General features: G+C 43.2%; 1 protein-coding gene across 11 annotated transcripts; it reads left to right on the top strand.

The window, feature by feature from the left end:
• The first annotated feature begins 420 nt into the window (after positions 1-420).
• Positions 421-15243, top strand: synrg (synergin, gamma). Of its 11 annotated transcripts, XM_077722017.1 has the most exons (28): positions 426-566; positions 1708-1748; positions 2020-2171; positions 2259-2386; positions 2546-2651; positions 2728-2839; positions 3165-3461; positions 3602-3871; positions 4378-4461; positions 4560-4756; positions 4848-5063; positions 5395-5534; positions 5706-5812; positions 5895-5957; positions 6443-7231; positions 9949-10344; positions 10488-10654; positions 10731-10784; positions 10861-10957; positions 11032-11180; positions 11289-11399; positions 11470-11505; positions 12056-12088; positions 12213-12395; positions 12479-13358; positions 13905-14041; positions 14479-14546; positions 14962-15243. In XM_077722017.1, exons 1-24 carry the CDS (start codon positions 532-534, stop codon positions 12342-12344), a joined length of 3912 nt encoding a protein of 1303 aa, XP_077578143.1. In that variant the 5' UTR covers positions 426-531; the 3' UTR covers positions 12345-12395; positions 12479-13358; positions 13905-14041; positions 14479-14546; positions 14962-15243. The 11 variants fall into 11 exon arrangements, with proteins under 11 accessions (XP_077578149.1, XP_077578143.1, XP_077578146.1 ...); XM_077722020.1 differs by having other exon boundaries at positions 3602-3859; positions 12213-13358; XM_077722018.1 differs by lacking the exon at positions 12479-13358.
• Positions 15244-16579: the final 1336 nt, after the last annotated feature.

Here is a 16579-nt window from a genome sequence, read left to right as displayed (position 1 = left end):
GGTATTCGCCCATTGAGATTCAAAGTGGAAAATACACTGAAGGAGACCCAGAAAAGGATCCAGGCCGTCTCGCACATGTGAGGAGGCCTAGCCTGAGATACCTTGATTAGTTCACATACCACTAAATCTGTTTTCATTTTCCCAAGCAAGAAAGTTAGCTGCTAACCACGTTAGCTGTAGACTTTTTTTGTCTGTCTAAATTCCTTAAATATATTTCTGGATTATTTTTATTTTATTTTTACATGCAACTGTTAAATGTTCTTTTTAACTGTCTTGTTATGAATGTTGTTATTTTTATCCAAATTAGGTTTGCCTGTCAGGCATGTAAAATGGATATTAATTGTAATTTAATTTTCGTAATGTGAGTAAAAAATGGCAACATTGTCAGACGGTACCTAAAGTTGATCGACATAGACACCTCTCGGGCTATACGTGCACTGCAAGATTGGAAACTAACGCGATGTTGACGAAATCTCGTGTTACTGACGTCACGTAGACGTCAGCATCAATGAAGGAACTGCCCTACTCAAGATGGCGCTGCGGCCGGGATCATCGGGAGGCGGCAGGTGCGTTTGTCTCCTATATCTCAATATGTTCATGTTTTTAAACATTTGCATTTCGTGGGGACTGTAGAGGTTTTAAGGTGATGTTGCGACCGGTTTTGTCGTCGAAGCCGGTTGACAAGTTGGACGGTTATCCTAGCTAACGTTAGCCAAGGTTAGCCGCTTGCTCATCGGTTAATTCGACCCTAAAATATCATATCCATTGACACCATTAAGGTATCTCAGGTTGGGATAACAGGTGATTAGTTTGCTGTAATTTGTGAATAAGGTTGTATATGCTATTGTTTGCGCGTAAGAAAGATACGAATGTACGGGCCCTTAGTGGATTTATAATGTGTAATTGTTTATCCCTGATATTCGCGTAGAGTGAAAGGAGGCGGCGAATCGGTAATCCTGTGATCTTTTATTTGCCCGCTAAAAAAGACAGAATGTTGATTTTTGGGTTATAGTTTGGCTAAGGTAATGTTTTGATTATTTTGGTGACACGTCGTCGAGGCACAATGTGAGTATGTTATTGGAATTCAATTTGCCAAATTAGTCATCAGTTGTAAATATGTTTGGTCAGGCAAATGTCATGGAATCACCCAAATAATATGAACAATGTCTTGATATAGCATCAAGCTTCAGATGGTGCTACATAATTCTTTCTTTATCTTTGACGCTCAGTGTGGAATGAGTAGAAAATTGCTAATGATGCAAATTGACCTCTGTCATCATCATCACCATATTTAATTTTGCATTACATACTAGTGAACATCAAGTGAGACATGCTAAATATTTAATACATTTTTTTATGTCATGCACCTGAGCAGCATAAATAATGAATGTGGGGATGACATTGATATACATACTAGCTCAGTTGTAACTGAAGTACAACCATTGTAGATGGAAAAACCTGGATGCCAATACAGTCCTAATGTGGTGCTAGTCTAATATATAAGCAGTCACAGACATTCAAATGTGAGGGAGTTTTGAAGCTAAAATACAATAGCTTGTTACATTAAAACATTTACACCGTAAACCGTTCCTAAGACATTCTTAAGGCATACAAAAATGGTACTTTTTACCAGCATGCAATGCCACATTTGACTGAAGAACTGATAACATGCGTCTCATTCATAACTTGTTTCCGCTACTTTTTCAGTTTCATGTATCCTGTCGGAGGGAGCTTGGGACCCCCACAAGGTCAGTCACCAACGTTTCCATCCGTGCGTATCAGTTGTCAGAAGTTACTAGCACTTTAATGACTTTATTTCATCTATCTGTCCATTGCAATACTACCTTGGTACTTGAGTATTGAGTTTCAGGTATATTAGAGCACATTTAGCCAAACCACCTTCTCTGGGAATTAGACCTTGTCTATAATCTTACATATTCACATGTTCATTCATATGTATTGTCTCTTTATCAAGTTAATCAAACTCAAATTCATGATGGCAACATTTTCTGTGTACAGGCATGATGCCCATGCAGCAGGGGCAACAACAACAGCAACAACAACAACCACAGCCGGGATTCCCCATGGTTCAAGTTATGCAGCCAAATATGCAAGGCATGATGGGAATGAATTTTGGGGGGCAAATGCCTCCAGGAGCCATACCCATGCAGGTGTGTGTTGTGTACACGTCCAATGGAAGTGGATTTTTGGGGTAAAAAAATGGATCATAGTACAGAGTTTCACTTCATTTGTTACAGGCCGGGATGGCGATGGGGATGCAGACGAGCGGGATGCCCTTTTTGGCCCAGCCCCAGTTTCTGGGCATGAGACCTGCGGGACCACCGTACACCGCTGATATGCAGAAGCAAATGGCTGAAGAGCACCAGTAAGAAAGAAGCCAACACCCTCACTTTTTTATGTATTCATTTTTTTGGGTAGCAGAGCAATTGAAACTCCAAAAGTCTTTCTTTTCAACAAGAGCACCTTTGGTCTATTATTAGATTGTGTTTCTCAAAGGCGCCTGCGTCTCTCTTGCTTGTTGTAGAAGACGTGTGGAGCAGCAGCAGAAAATGCTGGAAGAGGACAGAAAACGACGACAATTTGAGGAGCAGAAGCAGAAGCTCAGGCTGCTCAGTAGCGTCAAACCCAAGGTGAGACCCCAAAAAATACACTTTCAATACAATCGCTCTTATTTTGTCAATTTTTAACGGGTTTTTCTTGACGCAGACGGGAGAGAAAAGCCGAGACGACGCCCTGGAGGCCATCAAAGGCAACCTGGACGGCTTTAGCCGGGACGCCAAGATGCACCCCACGCCGTCGTCGCAGAGTAAGAAAGCAGGTAGAAAGAAGTTCTGATAAAATTGGCTCATTTGCTCTTTGCAAATGCGACCAATGCAGTTTTTTAAAACAAAACTATAGTTCAACTTTCCTCTAACTTGCTTAACCAACAATGAATGGCCATAACATTTGTTGGGAGATATATTACCTTTTTTTTACCATTTCTGTAACATTACTCAAATCTAAATAGTATTCTTTTTTATGAATAGAATGAAATGAATTATTTAAAGTTATTTTGCGCAAAAAAAGATCATTCATTCTTCACTTGTCGTGTTTTTTTTTGGCCCGTTCGGTACTCCATCATCACAACGTTTTCATTCTTCCAGACCTATCTTCTTCTTCTTGTTCTTCATCATCATCACCATCACCCCACTCCTCTGTCCCCCCACCCTCGTCTGAGGACAATGACCAATTTAGCGACTTTCAAGGGTCGGCCGCCACCGCGGGCCTTTTCCCCGAGGGCGACCAGGAATTTAGCGACTTTGTTCAGGGTCCCGCCGGTTCCCAACCTTCACATCTTTCCTGTCAAGTGCACATTTCCCCTCCATCCCGTGTGTCCCCTCACCCTGCCGCCCCTCCTCCACACTCTGCCGTCAATGGCGGCTCTCAAACTGCATTTCAAGGTAAATGATTATTTTTCTGTCGCTCGTATTTCCGTTCTTTCGTGAATTCACGACCAGCCTTTTTTTACGGTCGAGAGACGTGTCGGAAATTGCGCTGAGACAAAGATTAAAGGAAAGACCCCATTGGTCGTCCCCCGTAGGCCCTTCTCTGGAAGAGAAGCTATCCTCGTCTTGCGACCTCGGCGCCGGCAAGACGGCCCAGTTGAACTTTAAAGGAGGCAGGCAGACGTTGAGCCAAATGAGTCCCAGAGCTGGAGTTTCCGCCCAGTTTGAGAGCAGCAGTAAGGCCAGGAACTGGGCCTCGGCCTCGGACGACTTGAATCTCCAGTCTGTCTTCGTGTGGCAAAAGCCACCCGAGAGCGCGGCGCCACCTGCCGCCAATCCCTCCTCTCGATGCGGTGTTCCGAGCGGTGAGACGAGCGCTCATTTCTTTTCAAAAGCTCTGCAGCTGATTCTGCCAACTTGAAAACTCTTGCTTTTTTTGCACTCTGCCATCACTGCTATGATCTCTATTTTTTCCATTTTTCAACAATCAGGATGACGACATCCTTTCTTATTAATTACTGTGACCTTTTTCTAAGCGTAATTCACCTTAATTTCCAACCTCTTGGCTAGCTTTCTTCCTCAGGTTTTTGGCATTTATTCTTTGGGATCTTGTGCAAATGGCCGCCTGCTTTGGACTAACACGTCTATTTTCTGGTCTAAAGATGTTGAATCACACGCCTTCCTTAGTCATTGCTTGACGGCTGTTTTTCATTGTTTTTCGTACATCTGCGCTGACATTTCCTGACATGATTTCTTTTTGTAGAAATGTTGGATACCAGCAGGGGCTCGGCTGCCAAGAGACTTGGCAACTGGTTCTCTCCTCCTCGGCTGATTCTAAAACAAAGAACTCTCTTTTTTTGTGTTTGAACAGGAGGAGGTGTTGCTGTGTATCCACAACAAGAGCAAATGCAGTCCCTCCCCCCAGCTTGGTTGTACAATGACAGCCTCATCCCAGGTCATTTTAGCATTCATTTTATGTTGCCATGTCTGCTAACTCAAATAGTCAGTTGTTGTTTTAAAAAAGTGTTGTTGTTTTTTGGGGGGGGTCCGCAGACATGTTCAAGAAGGTTGTGGAGTTCAGCATGACGGCGGGCGCCATCGACACGGCCAAACTGTACCCGCTGCTCATGTCGTCCGGTCTTCCTCGGGAGGCTTTGGGCCAAATCTGGGCTTCGGCCAATCGGACCACGCCTGGCATGTTGACCAAAGAGGAGCTCTACACCGTGCTGGCGCTCATTGCCGTTGCCCAGGTATAAAAAAATGGCATCCAAATTCAATTTGGGACCATTTTAGTCTTTTTTACTTGCAGGTTTAATGTTGAGATTTGTGTAAATGTTTCAGAGCGGCCTGCCCGCCATGAACGTGGAAATCCTGGCTCAGTTTCCGTCGCCGCCTATTCCCAACCTGCCGGCCCTGGCCATGGCCTTGGCCCCCGTCGTGCCCCAGCAGCCTGTGATGACCCACCCGCCGGTGTCCATGCCCATGTCCGTACCGCCCTCCGCCGTCCTGCCCCCCACCACGCCTGCCAACTTTATGTCTAGTTTCCCTAACGTTCAGGTAAGTTTTCCATCATCACTGTGACACAATCGGATTTTGTCACGGTTAGAGCCGGGCGATAAAATGCTAATGATAACGATTGTGATTTTTTTTGTCAACAATAATATTAATAACTTTTGATTAAATTTTTAAAAAAAAATACTGTAATTACACCACCTGACCATCAAGGGTAATGGGGGCGCTGTTGAGACATAAACGCTAGTTCCAGACCAATGCTCAGGAGAAGAAGATGATGATGAGAAAGTGTTTTTAGCTTTTTAGCAATAGAGGCTACATGGAGCATTAACGCAAATGCGTCAGTACCAACACTTCTCTATTGTGCTCTTTTTAGGGAACCAAAGTCGAAGATGACGACTTCCAGGATTTCCAGGAGGCCCCCAAGGCCGGAAGCGGCGACCAGGCTTTTGCCGAATTCCACGGGGAGTCCAGGGCCGCTTTCCCTGCCGGCGTAACGGCGCAGCATCAAAACAGGTATGTGGCCCGCGGGCCGTAGTTTGCCCATGTCTGACTTAGACTGACGTTAGATTCGATTTGATGAATCTTTATTCATCAATTCTACTACATTAAATTGGCATTACTGAATGACAAATGACAATCATTTCTTTAGTGTATTTAAAAATTGCTCCAAAATGTGTCTTCCAGTGCAACGTCCATGTTAACGCCTCAGACCGGCGCTTCCACCGACAAGTACGCCGTCTTCAAGCAGCTTTCTGTGGATCAGCCCCCAGAAGTCACGCCGCCTACCTCAGGTATCTTCATCATATCTGTGTGATTTCTTTATTTTTTTTACCATGTGTTTCCCTTTATGAAATGTTTTTTTACCTCTTTCAGGCGGGGGAGACAAATACAGTGTGTTTCGACAACTTGAAAATCCCGCTGACAGCAAACCACTAGGTAAGGTGACTTATTTTTGGGACCCTAAAATAATAAAAAGAACACAAATGGAATGAATGAGTGTAATAATGTAGATGGAGTTGTTTGTTTTGGCACATGTTTTGCCTGCTCTCTTTCATTCCAAGAGTTTTCAATGTGGTCCTCCGCTCTTACCAGTCCAGTAAGTCATGCCCAAAGTCTGCAGTGTGCTCAAACTCTTTCTTTTAGTCAAGGCTTGAATTTTACACTTTGATTTCTTAGTCAATCTGCTCCACAATTGGAGGACATTTTAAAAAAACGAATGTCCTCTAATTTGGACCGACCATTTTTTGGAGGGCTTTTATTTCTCATCTGTGTTTTTGAATTTTCTTTTGTCTGCTATAGACTGCTATGTCGCCCAATCCGTAGTAGGTCTTATTGCGATGGCTAGTAGGCTACGATAAAGGAATCCCTCCTATCTTCTAATAGTCTCTAAGAGTATACTCTGTCTTGTCATTTTCTTTCAGGCGAAGGATTTGGCAATTTTAAGTCGGTCCGAAGCGACGACGGATTCACGGACTTTAAAACGGCCGACAGCGTCTCTCCGCTAGAAAGTTCGGAGCAGGCCAAGATCTTCCAGCCCGCCTTCCCTTCTTCGTCTTCTTTTGCCAACGCCCCATCTCTGCAGCCGCCCGTTCCCGTTCCCGGTCCCATTCTGCCACCCAAAAACCCTCTCAACATGACAGACCTGGACCTTTTCTCTTCTATGGCGCCCTCCGCCGAGACGGGCGGCGCCAAGCCCGACGGCTTCGGGGACTTCAGCCTATTCGGACATCCGGCGTCGGACGTGGCTCCGGCCGCGGCGCCCCAGGACGACTTTGCCGACTTCATGGCTTTCGCCGGTTGCGGCGGGGGCGGCGAGCCCAGGGGCCAGAAGACCTCGGACAAGTACGACGCCTTCAAGCAGCTGTCTCTGGAGGGCGGGCCGGCCCACCAGGACGGCGAAGACTTTGCCGACTTCCAGTCGTCCAAGTTCTGCACGGCGTTGGGCGCTTCGGAAAAGACGCCGCCCACGGCGGCGGCGGCGGCGGACAGGGTGTCCGCCTTCAAGCTGGGCACGGAAGACTGCGCCTCGGTCAAGTCCTTGGACCTCCCGTCCATCGGGGGCAGCAGCGCCGGGAAGGACGACTCGGAGGACGCGCTGTCGGTGCAGCTGGACATGAAAGTGAGCGACGTGGGCGGGGACTTGAAGCACGTGATGTCAGACAGCTCGCTGGATCTGACGGGGCTGTCGTCCCATCAGCCGCCCGCCACAGGTGAGGAACTGGTGCGCTTGCTTTGGTGAGGTGACCCAGCGCCTTTTTTTTCCCTACTACTACGCTCACAATATGGCCACATATCACATTGGCCGTCTCTCCTCATCCTCCATTTCACATTTTTACCATTCATTTCTATTTAGCATCATCAACCGTCGACGGCGACAAACGTCCGCTCGGATGTTGGTCGCTCTCGGGGGCAGAAGTAGCGTCTTATTTAGTTATTTATTTGTCGTTCTTTGTGTATTATTTATATCCTCACGATTGGTCGTTCTTTGGCTAGCTCACTTTGTCGTTACGGAATTAATGGATTAGTTTGATGAAACCAAGTGCAGAAATACTGGTTTGCCTTTTGGACTAGCTCAATAAGGCTCCGCCCCTTCAACCCTAAATTTGACATGCATAATAGAATGTGGTTGCAAAATAGATTAATTTGTCAATGATTTTTTTAAATTAAAAAATATATTTATATAACTTAATTAAAAAAGGGGGACATTTTTGACTATTGCTTAGGTCCCCTTTAGTAATGAATGACTTGCTGCTATTTTAGAATCGGAATAAAAACACTTTTCATAAATAGTGATAAGTTATAGGCCGTGAAATACACCACCTTTTTGGCTAGCTTTCTAAAACATTTTTGTACTACTACAATGCAGTTCCTAGATAGTCTGGTTGATATACTGTGTCTTAGGAGTCAACAGATTGTATGCGTGTGCAATTGCGCTTCCTGTCGTAGACAGCGAGCGGTGGAGGGTGCCGTAGTTGCACTTTAGCTAATAGCTTGGATGTTTGGAGAGAGAAAATGGAAAAAGGCTAGCAAAAAAGTCAAAGTCAGACATAAACAGATATTTCAAGAGTTCCATTTGAAGAAACGTATCAAGCCTGTAAATCTCCGCTTGTTGTTTTGCTTTGACATTGTAGACCTAGTTAAAAAAAAACAATTTACACCCCAGTAATGTCAACATATCAGTATTCATACTCATTCTTTCATTCATCCCCTTTTCTTTGATGGACATTTCACTGCCACACCATTTTCATCAGTTGAACATGATCAACGCCTTATAAATGAGGACGTTTGGAACCACAAATAGTCATTAGAACAGCGCGGAAGGATTTCTATCTATTTTTATCTACCATTGTTTTTGGAGAGCCTATCTATTATTATCTATATTATTATTGTTCATTGTCCCATTTGAACCAACCAAATGTTTCATTTGAGCTACTCTTAAAGAGACAGTATTCCTTTAGTGACCATTGGCTTTCTCGTAAAGCACACAGAAGGAAACTGTTACGCTGTGTTTTTATTCCTGGCTTGCTTTTACCCATCATGCCTTGCTTCTCGCTTCCTTTTTCAATTTGTGAAATTGACAAGTACGCAACAAGAAAGATGGCGATTGCGGAGATTGTGTTCAAGCGGTTGATTGAAAGAAAAGTGGAAAGAAAAAAAAGGATACTGTCTCTTTAAATAAGCTTTTTGAATTTTTGCATTGCTTTCTAACCCTTTGGGGCGCTTGTTTGATTGGCTCCCGTCGTTGTATAGAATAACTTGAATTCTTTTTCTTGCCATTTTCAAGCTTTTGGAGTGGTCCAAGCGGTGTTTGATCCCTTTTTTTGGCCTTCAACAAAGTGTAGCCCACCCAATGCATTTTGTTTATCACGTCCTCCGATTTGGCCCATTTGAGTGTGTGATTGTGCCTTCTGATTCTTTGTGCTTTTCTTTCTGACTGGTTTCTTTCCTGGGGGGTTTTCCCTTTTTTATTTTCCTCCTCCTCCTCCTCTGTTATTTTTCAATTTTCTGTCCCTTTTTCCGACACTTGCATGCCCTTGTAAAAGTCGGCAAATGCAAAGTCTTAGTTTTCCAAACGTGTTAGTTTGCCGACCTTTGTGACCTCTCTTTGGCTCTTTTTCTCTCTCTCATGTTGTGGTAATAAATATTCCTCTTGCTCTGGCTCAATAATGGCTGCCGTCTTATTTTGACTTCTTTCTTTCTTTCCACTACTGCGGGATTCTTCTCTGGCATCGCTACTAAAATTCTTGTCAATTTCACAAATTGCTCTTATTGCTGGAAAAAATGGTCTGTTTGGAGATTTGAAGTTTGAGTTTTTAGACCCTCATATTTTGTTTGTGATTGATCAATTCTGCCCCCGCCCTTTTTTCCCCCACTCAAAAATGTTGTTTTTACTGCCGTTTCAAGTTTCTATTAGTACAAACATATGGTAGCCATCCGTATATATTTAAATAGAAATGAAGACCCAATTCCGCTAATTGTTATTCTGCTTATAAAAGGTAAGTTTCATGAAATAGAATTCATATTTGAAATGTTAGGCCTATTTAAAACAAAATACAATTTAAGACTTATTTTGCATTTCAAAAAATATTTTTAGCATTTTATTTTCCGCGAAGATTTTGTAGAGTGACTCCAAAATGTTTGCACGCTTTAAAAAGACTTCAAAAGTATTCCCATTCCAAAATGCTCATCTATTTTGAATTTTCGATCCATTTGGACTCTTTTCTGGTCTATTCAGCAGTCTTTGAGATGTTCAATTCTTTTTAAAAACACCATCTCTGAGCTCTCGCGACGGAGGCTAGTTTAGATTAGCATCCTCCATCAGGTAAGAAAAACAACTATTTGCTAATAGAAGACATTTTTACCTTTGTGGTTATTTTGTTGGTTTCTGGCACATTTTTTTTAATACTGGCTCGTGTTGTCTTTGCAGAGTCCGACGACTTGAAATTTGATTCCTTGGGCAATTGGGCGTCCCCGGGCGGCCCGGCCAACGACGAGTGGTCGGAAAGCCCCGGCCAAACGGACGCAAAGGAAGGCGCCTCCTCGGAAATGGTCTGGCCCGGCGAGGAGGAGGACGGCGGCGGCGGCGGCGGCGGCGGCAAAAACCAGGACGACTTTGGAGAATTTGCCGGGACCCTTTCGGAGGAGCCGGCGGACCCCCCGGAGACGGCCTCGGAGGCGGAGCCGGACGATTTTGGCGCCTTTCAAGGAGACAAGCCCAAATTTGGCAAATCGGACTTCCTGAAGGCCAGCGCTCAGCCCAACGTCAAATCTAGCGAGGAGATGATCAAGAACGAGCTGGCCACCTTTGACTTGTCCGTTCAAGGTCAGATTCTTTGGTCTCAAATTGCTATTTTTTAGATGGACTCATTAAAGTAGTTGAGCCACTTTGGCTACCTTTGCCAAGTCATCTTATGGTGCTCACTCACACTGACAGCTGACATCCATCTTTTTCTTTCTTCCCTGGAGGTTCTCACAAGCGCAGTCACAGCCTGGGAGACAAGGAGATGGGTCGCCCGGCGGCCCCGCCAGCGCCTCCCGAGCAGCCCTTCCGAGACCGCTCCAGCACCCTCAACGAGAAGCCCACCCTGCCCGTCATCCGCGACAAGTACAAGGACTTGACGGGAGAAGTAGAGGTGAGGCCAGTCCAGACCAGTCCAATCATTTCAATCCACCTTACTCTGTTTTTTTTTTTTTTTGTTGACTTGGCAGGAAAGCGAGCGCTACGCTTACGAGTGGCAGAGGTGTCTGGAAAGTGCTCTTGAGGTTTGCTCGCCGTCAATTTTCCAACTGCTCGGCCCCCCACCGAGTCATTTTTTTGAGGGCTTCTTCCCGTGTCCAGGTCATCACCAAAGCCAACAACACCCTGAACGGCATCAGCAGCTCCGCCGTGTGCACCGAGGTCATCCAGTCGGCTCAGGGCATGGAGTATCTCTTGGGTGAGTGAGTGAGTGAGTGAGTGACTTATCGGACCCGCTGGCCGTGGCTCTCTAACGGTTGCCCACGCCACAAGGTGTGGTGGAGGTGTACCGCGTGACCCGACGGGTGGAACTGGGCGTCAAGGCCACGGCCGTGTGCTCGGAGAAGCTGCAACGCCTCGTCAAGGACATCAGCCGCGTGTGGAATAACCTCACCAGCTTCATGTCGCTGGCCAAGTTGGTGGTCAGTTCAATTCCCTCCTTCGCATGAAATCAACTCCTTCTTGAAAAGTCATAAATAGGCTATTTCAAGAGAATGGCCGTCATTGATTTGTTTTTGTTTTTTTGGCAGCCCGACGAAAGCTCCTTGGATTTTACCTCCTGCGTCCTGAGGCACGGGATCAAGAACGCCAAGGAGTTGGCGTGCGGCGTGTGCCTGCTCAACGTGGACTCTCGCAGCAAGGTGAGCTACTGCAAAAGAAAAAAAAATTGCTTTTGCCACTTTTTTTTTTGACACCCTTAAATGTTTGCAGACCAAAGACGCCAGGGCCCTCAGACGCCTTTTTAAAGTATGACAAACCTTTCCGTTCCTTTTGTGCTAAGAGGGCTTATTGGGCTTCTTTACTTTTCTAGAAGGGCCTGACATAAAGTTGCTCACCTTTTTCTAAATTGGTTTCAAAGTTCACTTCAGTCAATAATCCTAAGTCGACATAGAAAAAAAAATAACAGCTCATTTATTGGAATGCTTTTATTGTCATTCTAACGTTTAACGTTTCATTCTGTTTATGCATTTAAAGGTGAGGACTTTAATTGACTTGCTCTCCTATTGGAGGAACATTGGACTCTGTCCAAAGTGCTTTTGTTGCAGTCTAGTCCAGGTCCGGTCTGGTCCGGTTCGGTCTTTACTACGCCGGTCGAGTGCCTTAGCAACTGTTGCTACGTTTGTCTTTGAGAAAGCAGCCTTCTTCTGAAAGGCAAAAAAAAACATCATTTTAACTTGGGCTTTACGCCGGTCGACGTCTTTCCTCCTCCGGTCTCTCTCTCTCTCTTGGTGGTGGCGCCGGCGCAGCGTTTTTTTTTTCTTTTGTTGAGCACATGTCGATGGTCTTGTGATTTCAGGCTTTGACTCCAGAAAGTTTTCGCAGGTCTGCGGTAAATATGCTCCATGCTTCATTTGTTCACTCATTCCAAAACCTCCTTTCTTTTCGTAGGCCCACCATTTTGAAGATTTGACTTGGAACCAACCAGTTATGTCAACACGTCTCCTTTTTTTCAGGCGTTCAACTCGGAGACGGACAACTTGAAGCTAGCGTACGGCGGCCACCAGTACCACGCCAGTTGCGCTAACTTCTGGATCAACTGCGTGGAGCCCAAACCGCCGGGACTCATCCTGCCCGACTTGCTGTGAACTTTGCCGCGTTCAACTTTTTCTTCACCTCCTTCATCTTCCTCTCTGCCGGTCGGTGGCCATTTTGTCAATTTAGTTGTGTTGAAATCCCATTTGAATGTGCTCCTGTTTTAAATATTTTTAAAATCTTCTAGGCTGGAAGATGACATTTTATTTGGCTGTCTTAGTTTTCACTGTTTTTCAGGGTATTTAACGGGTGTATATTTTAACTCATTGGGTACATCCAAAGTGAGCAATTTAAGTTATTTCTGTTGTGGCTGTAAATCTGTGGTCTGAATGTTATGTAAATAAACACAAAAAGCCTTACTATACTATGTCGTTTGGTTATGAAAAAAAGCCTTACTATACTATGTCGCTTTTTTAACATAACTTAACTTTGTCATTATTGTAAAATCTTGACTACGCATAGCTGTCTCTATTTAAGGGAAAAAGGATTTCCAACTGGGATTTGAACCACAACTGCATGCATGGCAGTCAGGTGACCAAACCACCAGACCATGAAGTAGCCATCCTTTATGTTATCATTATTGGAAAGTCTTCATGACACATGGCGCAGAGGTTTGTTCACCGGACTCTAATGTGGACAGACAGGGTTCAAATCCCGTTGTCGTTTGACTGATCACTACATTATTTAGTTCAGTATATTTTTTTCATTCAAATAAATACTTAGGTCATTATATACAGCTATGTATGATGACAATAAAGGCTTTCATTTCAAACTATTATATTAAAGTCGAGAGGGAAAAAAAGTCGAGGGCGTTTCCGGAATTGACGTCACACTGGTGAGCCGGAAGTAAACCGGAAAAGACCATGGAAGAAAACCGCATTTCGTTGACCTGTTTGTTTTGTTTGTAAACGTCTTTTCAGCGTTTTAATCGCATGATCTGGAAGTCCTCATTTGGATCAGCTTTAACCAAAACACGTTTGTTAGAGGGCGCGAACAGAAGTTCACCAAGAAGTTGTTGTTTTTGACGTTGGCCGATTTTTGTGTACTCGACGCATGCCGCCGGAAAGGTAAGAAATGCTCCCGTTTTACACATTGCAAGCTTCTCTTCTAAAGATATAGTTTGACTTGCAGTCATAATATCTCCGAATCCAATTGCGTTTAGTGTTTTTTTTAGTCGCTTCAAAGATCGCGCACAAGGACAGAAAAGAAGACGGCTCAATGATGACTTTTCCAATTCGAAATTCCTTTAGAGATCATTTGTCTTAAAACCAAAATCCAAATTGTGGAAAGACACTCCCTCCAGTAATATTGGGGATATCTGGCCACTTGATTTATTTATTTTTGGTAATGACCATGTAGTTTCTTAAAAAAGACATAGTATTGTAAGGCTTATATCTTTTAATAGAAAATTGTTCATTCATCTCCCATTTAGGCAGCAACATTTTCCCTTAGTTGTTTCTGTGTATTTGTAGTCAAGATCTTCCAATGATGATCAAGGAAAGTGTAGCCAAATTGTAGCGCAGAGGTTAACACACTCGACTCTCGTGTGGGGGACCTGGGTTCGGTTCCCGGTCGGGACACATTTTCACTTGGTTGTTTCTGTGTATTTGCAGGCAAGACACTCAAATGACGACCAAGGAAAAGTGTAGCCACTTGGTGGCGCAGAGGTTTGTTCACCGGACTCCCGTCTGGGAGACCCGGGTTCGCTTCCCGCTGTCGTCGTTTGGTTGATCGCCACAACACCATGTAGGTGAGTAAATGGAAGATGGAAAGAAAAGAAAAACTTTTTAATTTTTATTAAACACTTTGTCATACATTTCAGCAAAAGGTTAAGTTCCGAACTGCCTTCGGCAGTTCGGAAGACACTTGATGGACCTGTATGTGCGAAAGGCGTTCTCGGGTCGGCCTTCGGCCGACCCTCGACCGCTTGCTTGGTCAGTGAACCGCCGACACCGGGAAGCGAACTCACGTTCTCTCGGTGCAAAGGCGAGTGTGCAACCCACAACACCAACTCGTGCCCCACTTATACAAGGGTGTTGAAACGTTTTATCCAAGGAAATGGGGTGAAACACTTAGTCATTTTTTTGACAAAATGCTTCATCCACCACTAAATACTTATATACTTTTAAACACTTAGGCATTAGAACTTATTCTTTTAACTGAATAATATTTGGAAAATCTTTGCAGGTACTTGGATTTGAACCCAGGACCTCAGAGGCGGGAGACTGATGACTTAGCCACCAGGCCACCACCCTGTGAGAGAAAGCAGTAGTACTTGTACTTTTATCCCATTCATTTACGAAACATTTTATCTAAGGAAATGGGGTGAAACACTTAGTCATTTTTTTAGACTAAATGCTTCATCCACCACTCAATACTTATTCAGTTAAACACTTAGGCAGTATTACTTATTCTTTTAACTGAATAAGATTGGGAAAATCTTTGCCTGCACTGGGATTTGAACCCAGGACCACAGAGGCGGGAGGCTGATGACTTAACCACTGGACCACCACCCTGTGAGAGAAGTCTGTAGTAGAAACATAGTCATAGTATACATTTATTGTTTTATTGCTGGGTCATCGTTGGTCACATACACTTTCTTATTTTTTTACAATGTATGGTACATTAAAACATGTATTAACATACATCTCTACATCACATTCTTTTCAGTCTTCATGGTGACGTTGTTCTGCCAGTCACCCTCATCCTGACATGAGCGTGTCAGCCTTCGCTCACAGGGGTGCTGGAGACTCCTGGATGAAGGTGCAATCCAGGGGGCGCCGGTCAGTAGCAGTCTGTCAACAAACAAGAAGAAAAGGCGTGAACATTTCCTCCATGCTGCAACTTACATTCAACAAATATCTTGGACGTACATGAGCCTTGTGAGGATGAGCCAGAAGCCAACATTCATTCATTATGTATATAATAAAGTCAAATATATTATTGCTCAAATGCCTCACAGTGGTTTTTGTATTTTTAAAGAAAACAGCCTTACTATACATTGTCATTTTTTGCGAAAAAAAAGCCTTACTATACTATGTCGTTTTTTCGAAGAAAAAAGCCTTACTATACTATGTCGTTTTTTCGAAGAAAAAAGCCTTACTATACTATGTCGTTTTTTCGAAGAAAAAAGCCTTACTATACTATGTCGTTTTTTCGAAGAAAAAAGCCTTACTATACTATGTCGTTTTTTCGAAGAAAAAAGCCTTACTATACTATGTCGTTTTTTCGAAGAAAAAAGCCTTACTATACTATGTCGTTTTTTTGCGCTAAAAAGCCTTACTATACTATGTCGTTTTTTCGAAGAAAAAAGCCTTACTATACTATGTCGTTTTTTTGCGATAAAAAAGCCTTACTATACTATGTCGTTTTTTTGCGATAAAAAAGCCTTACTATACTATGTCGTTTTTTTTGCGATAAAAAAGCCTTACTATACTATGTCGTTTTTTTTGCGATAAAAAAGCCTTACTATACTATGTCGTTTTTTTTGCGATAAAAAAGCCTTACTATACTATGTCGTTTTTTTTGCGATAAAAAAGCCTTACTATACTATGTCGTTTTTTTTGCGATAAAAAAGCCTTACTATACTATGTCGTTTTTTTTGCGATAAAAAAGCCTTACTATACTATGTCGTTTTTTTTGCGATAAAAAAGCCTTACTATACTATGTCGTTTTTTTTGCGATAAAAAAGCCTTACTATACTATGTCGTTTTTTTTGCGATAAAAAAGCCTTACTATACTATGTCGTTTTTTTTGCGATAAAAAAGCCTTACTATACTATGTCGTTTTTTTTGCGATAAAAAAGCCTTACTATACTATGTCGTTTTTTTTGCGATAAAAAAGCCTTACTATACTATGTCGTTTTTTTTGCGATAAAAAAGCCTTACTATACTATGTCGTTTTTTTGCGATAAAAAAGCCTTACTATACTATGTCGTTTTTTTTGCGATAAAAAAGCCTTACTATACTATGTCGTTTTTTCTGCGATAAAAAAGCCTTACTATACTATGTCGTTTTTTCTGCGATAAAAAAGCCTTACTATACTATGTCGTTTTTTCTGCGATAAAAAAGCCTTACTATACTATGTCGTTTTTTCTGCGATAAAAAAGCCTTACTATACTATGTCGTTTTTTCTGCGATAAAAAAGCCTTACTATACTATGTCGTTTTTTCTGCGATAAAAAAGCCTTACTATACTATGTCGTTTTTTCTGCGATAAAAAAGCCTTACTATACTATGTCGTTTTTTCTGCGATAAAAAAGCCTTACTATACTATGTCGTTTTTTCTGC

This window comes from Stigmatopora nigra, chromosome 8, assembly GCF_051989575.1.
Source record: "Stigmatopora nigra isolate UIUO_SnigA chromosome 8, RoL_Snig_1.1, whole genome shotgun sequence".
NCBI classification, from domain to species: domain Eukaryota; kingdom Metazoa; phylum Chordata; class Actinopteri; order Syngnathiformes; family Syngnathidae; genus Stigmatopora; species Stigmatopora nigra.
The sequence above is the reverse complement of the archived record's forward strand: the minus strand, read 5'-3'. Positions and strand labels throughout refer to the sequence as shown.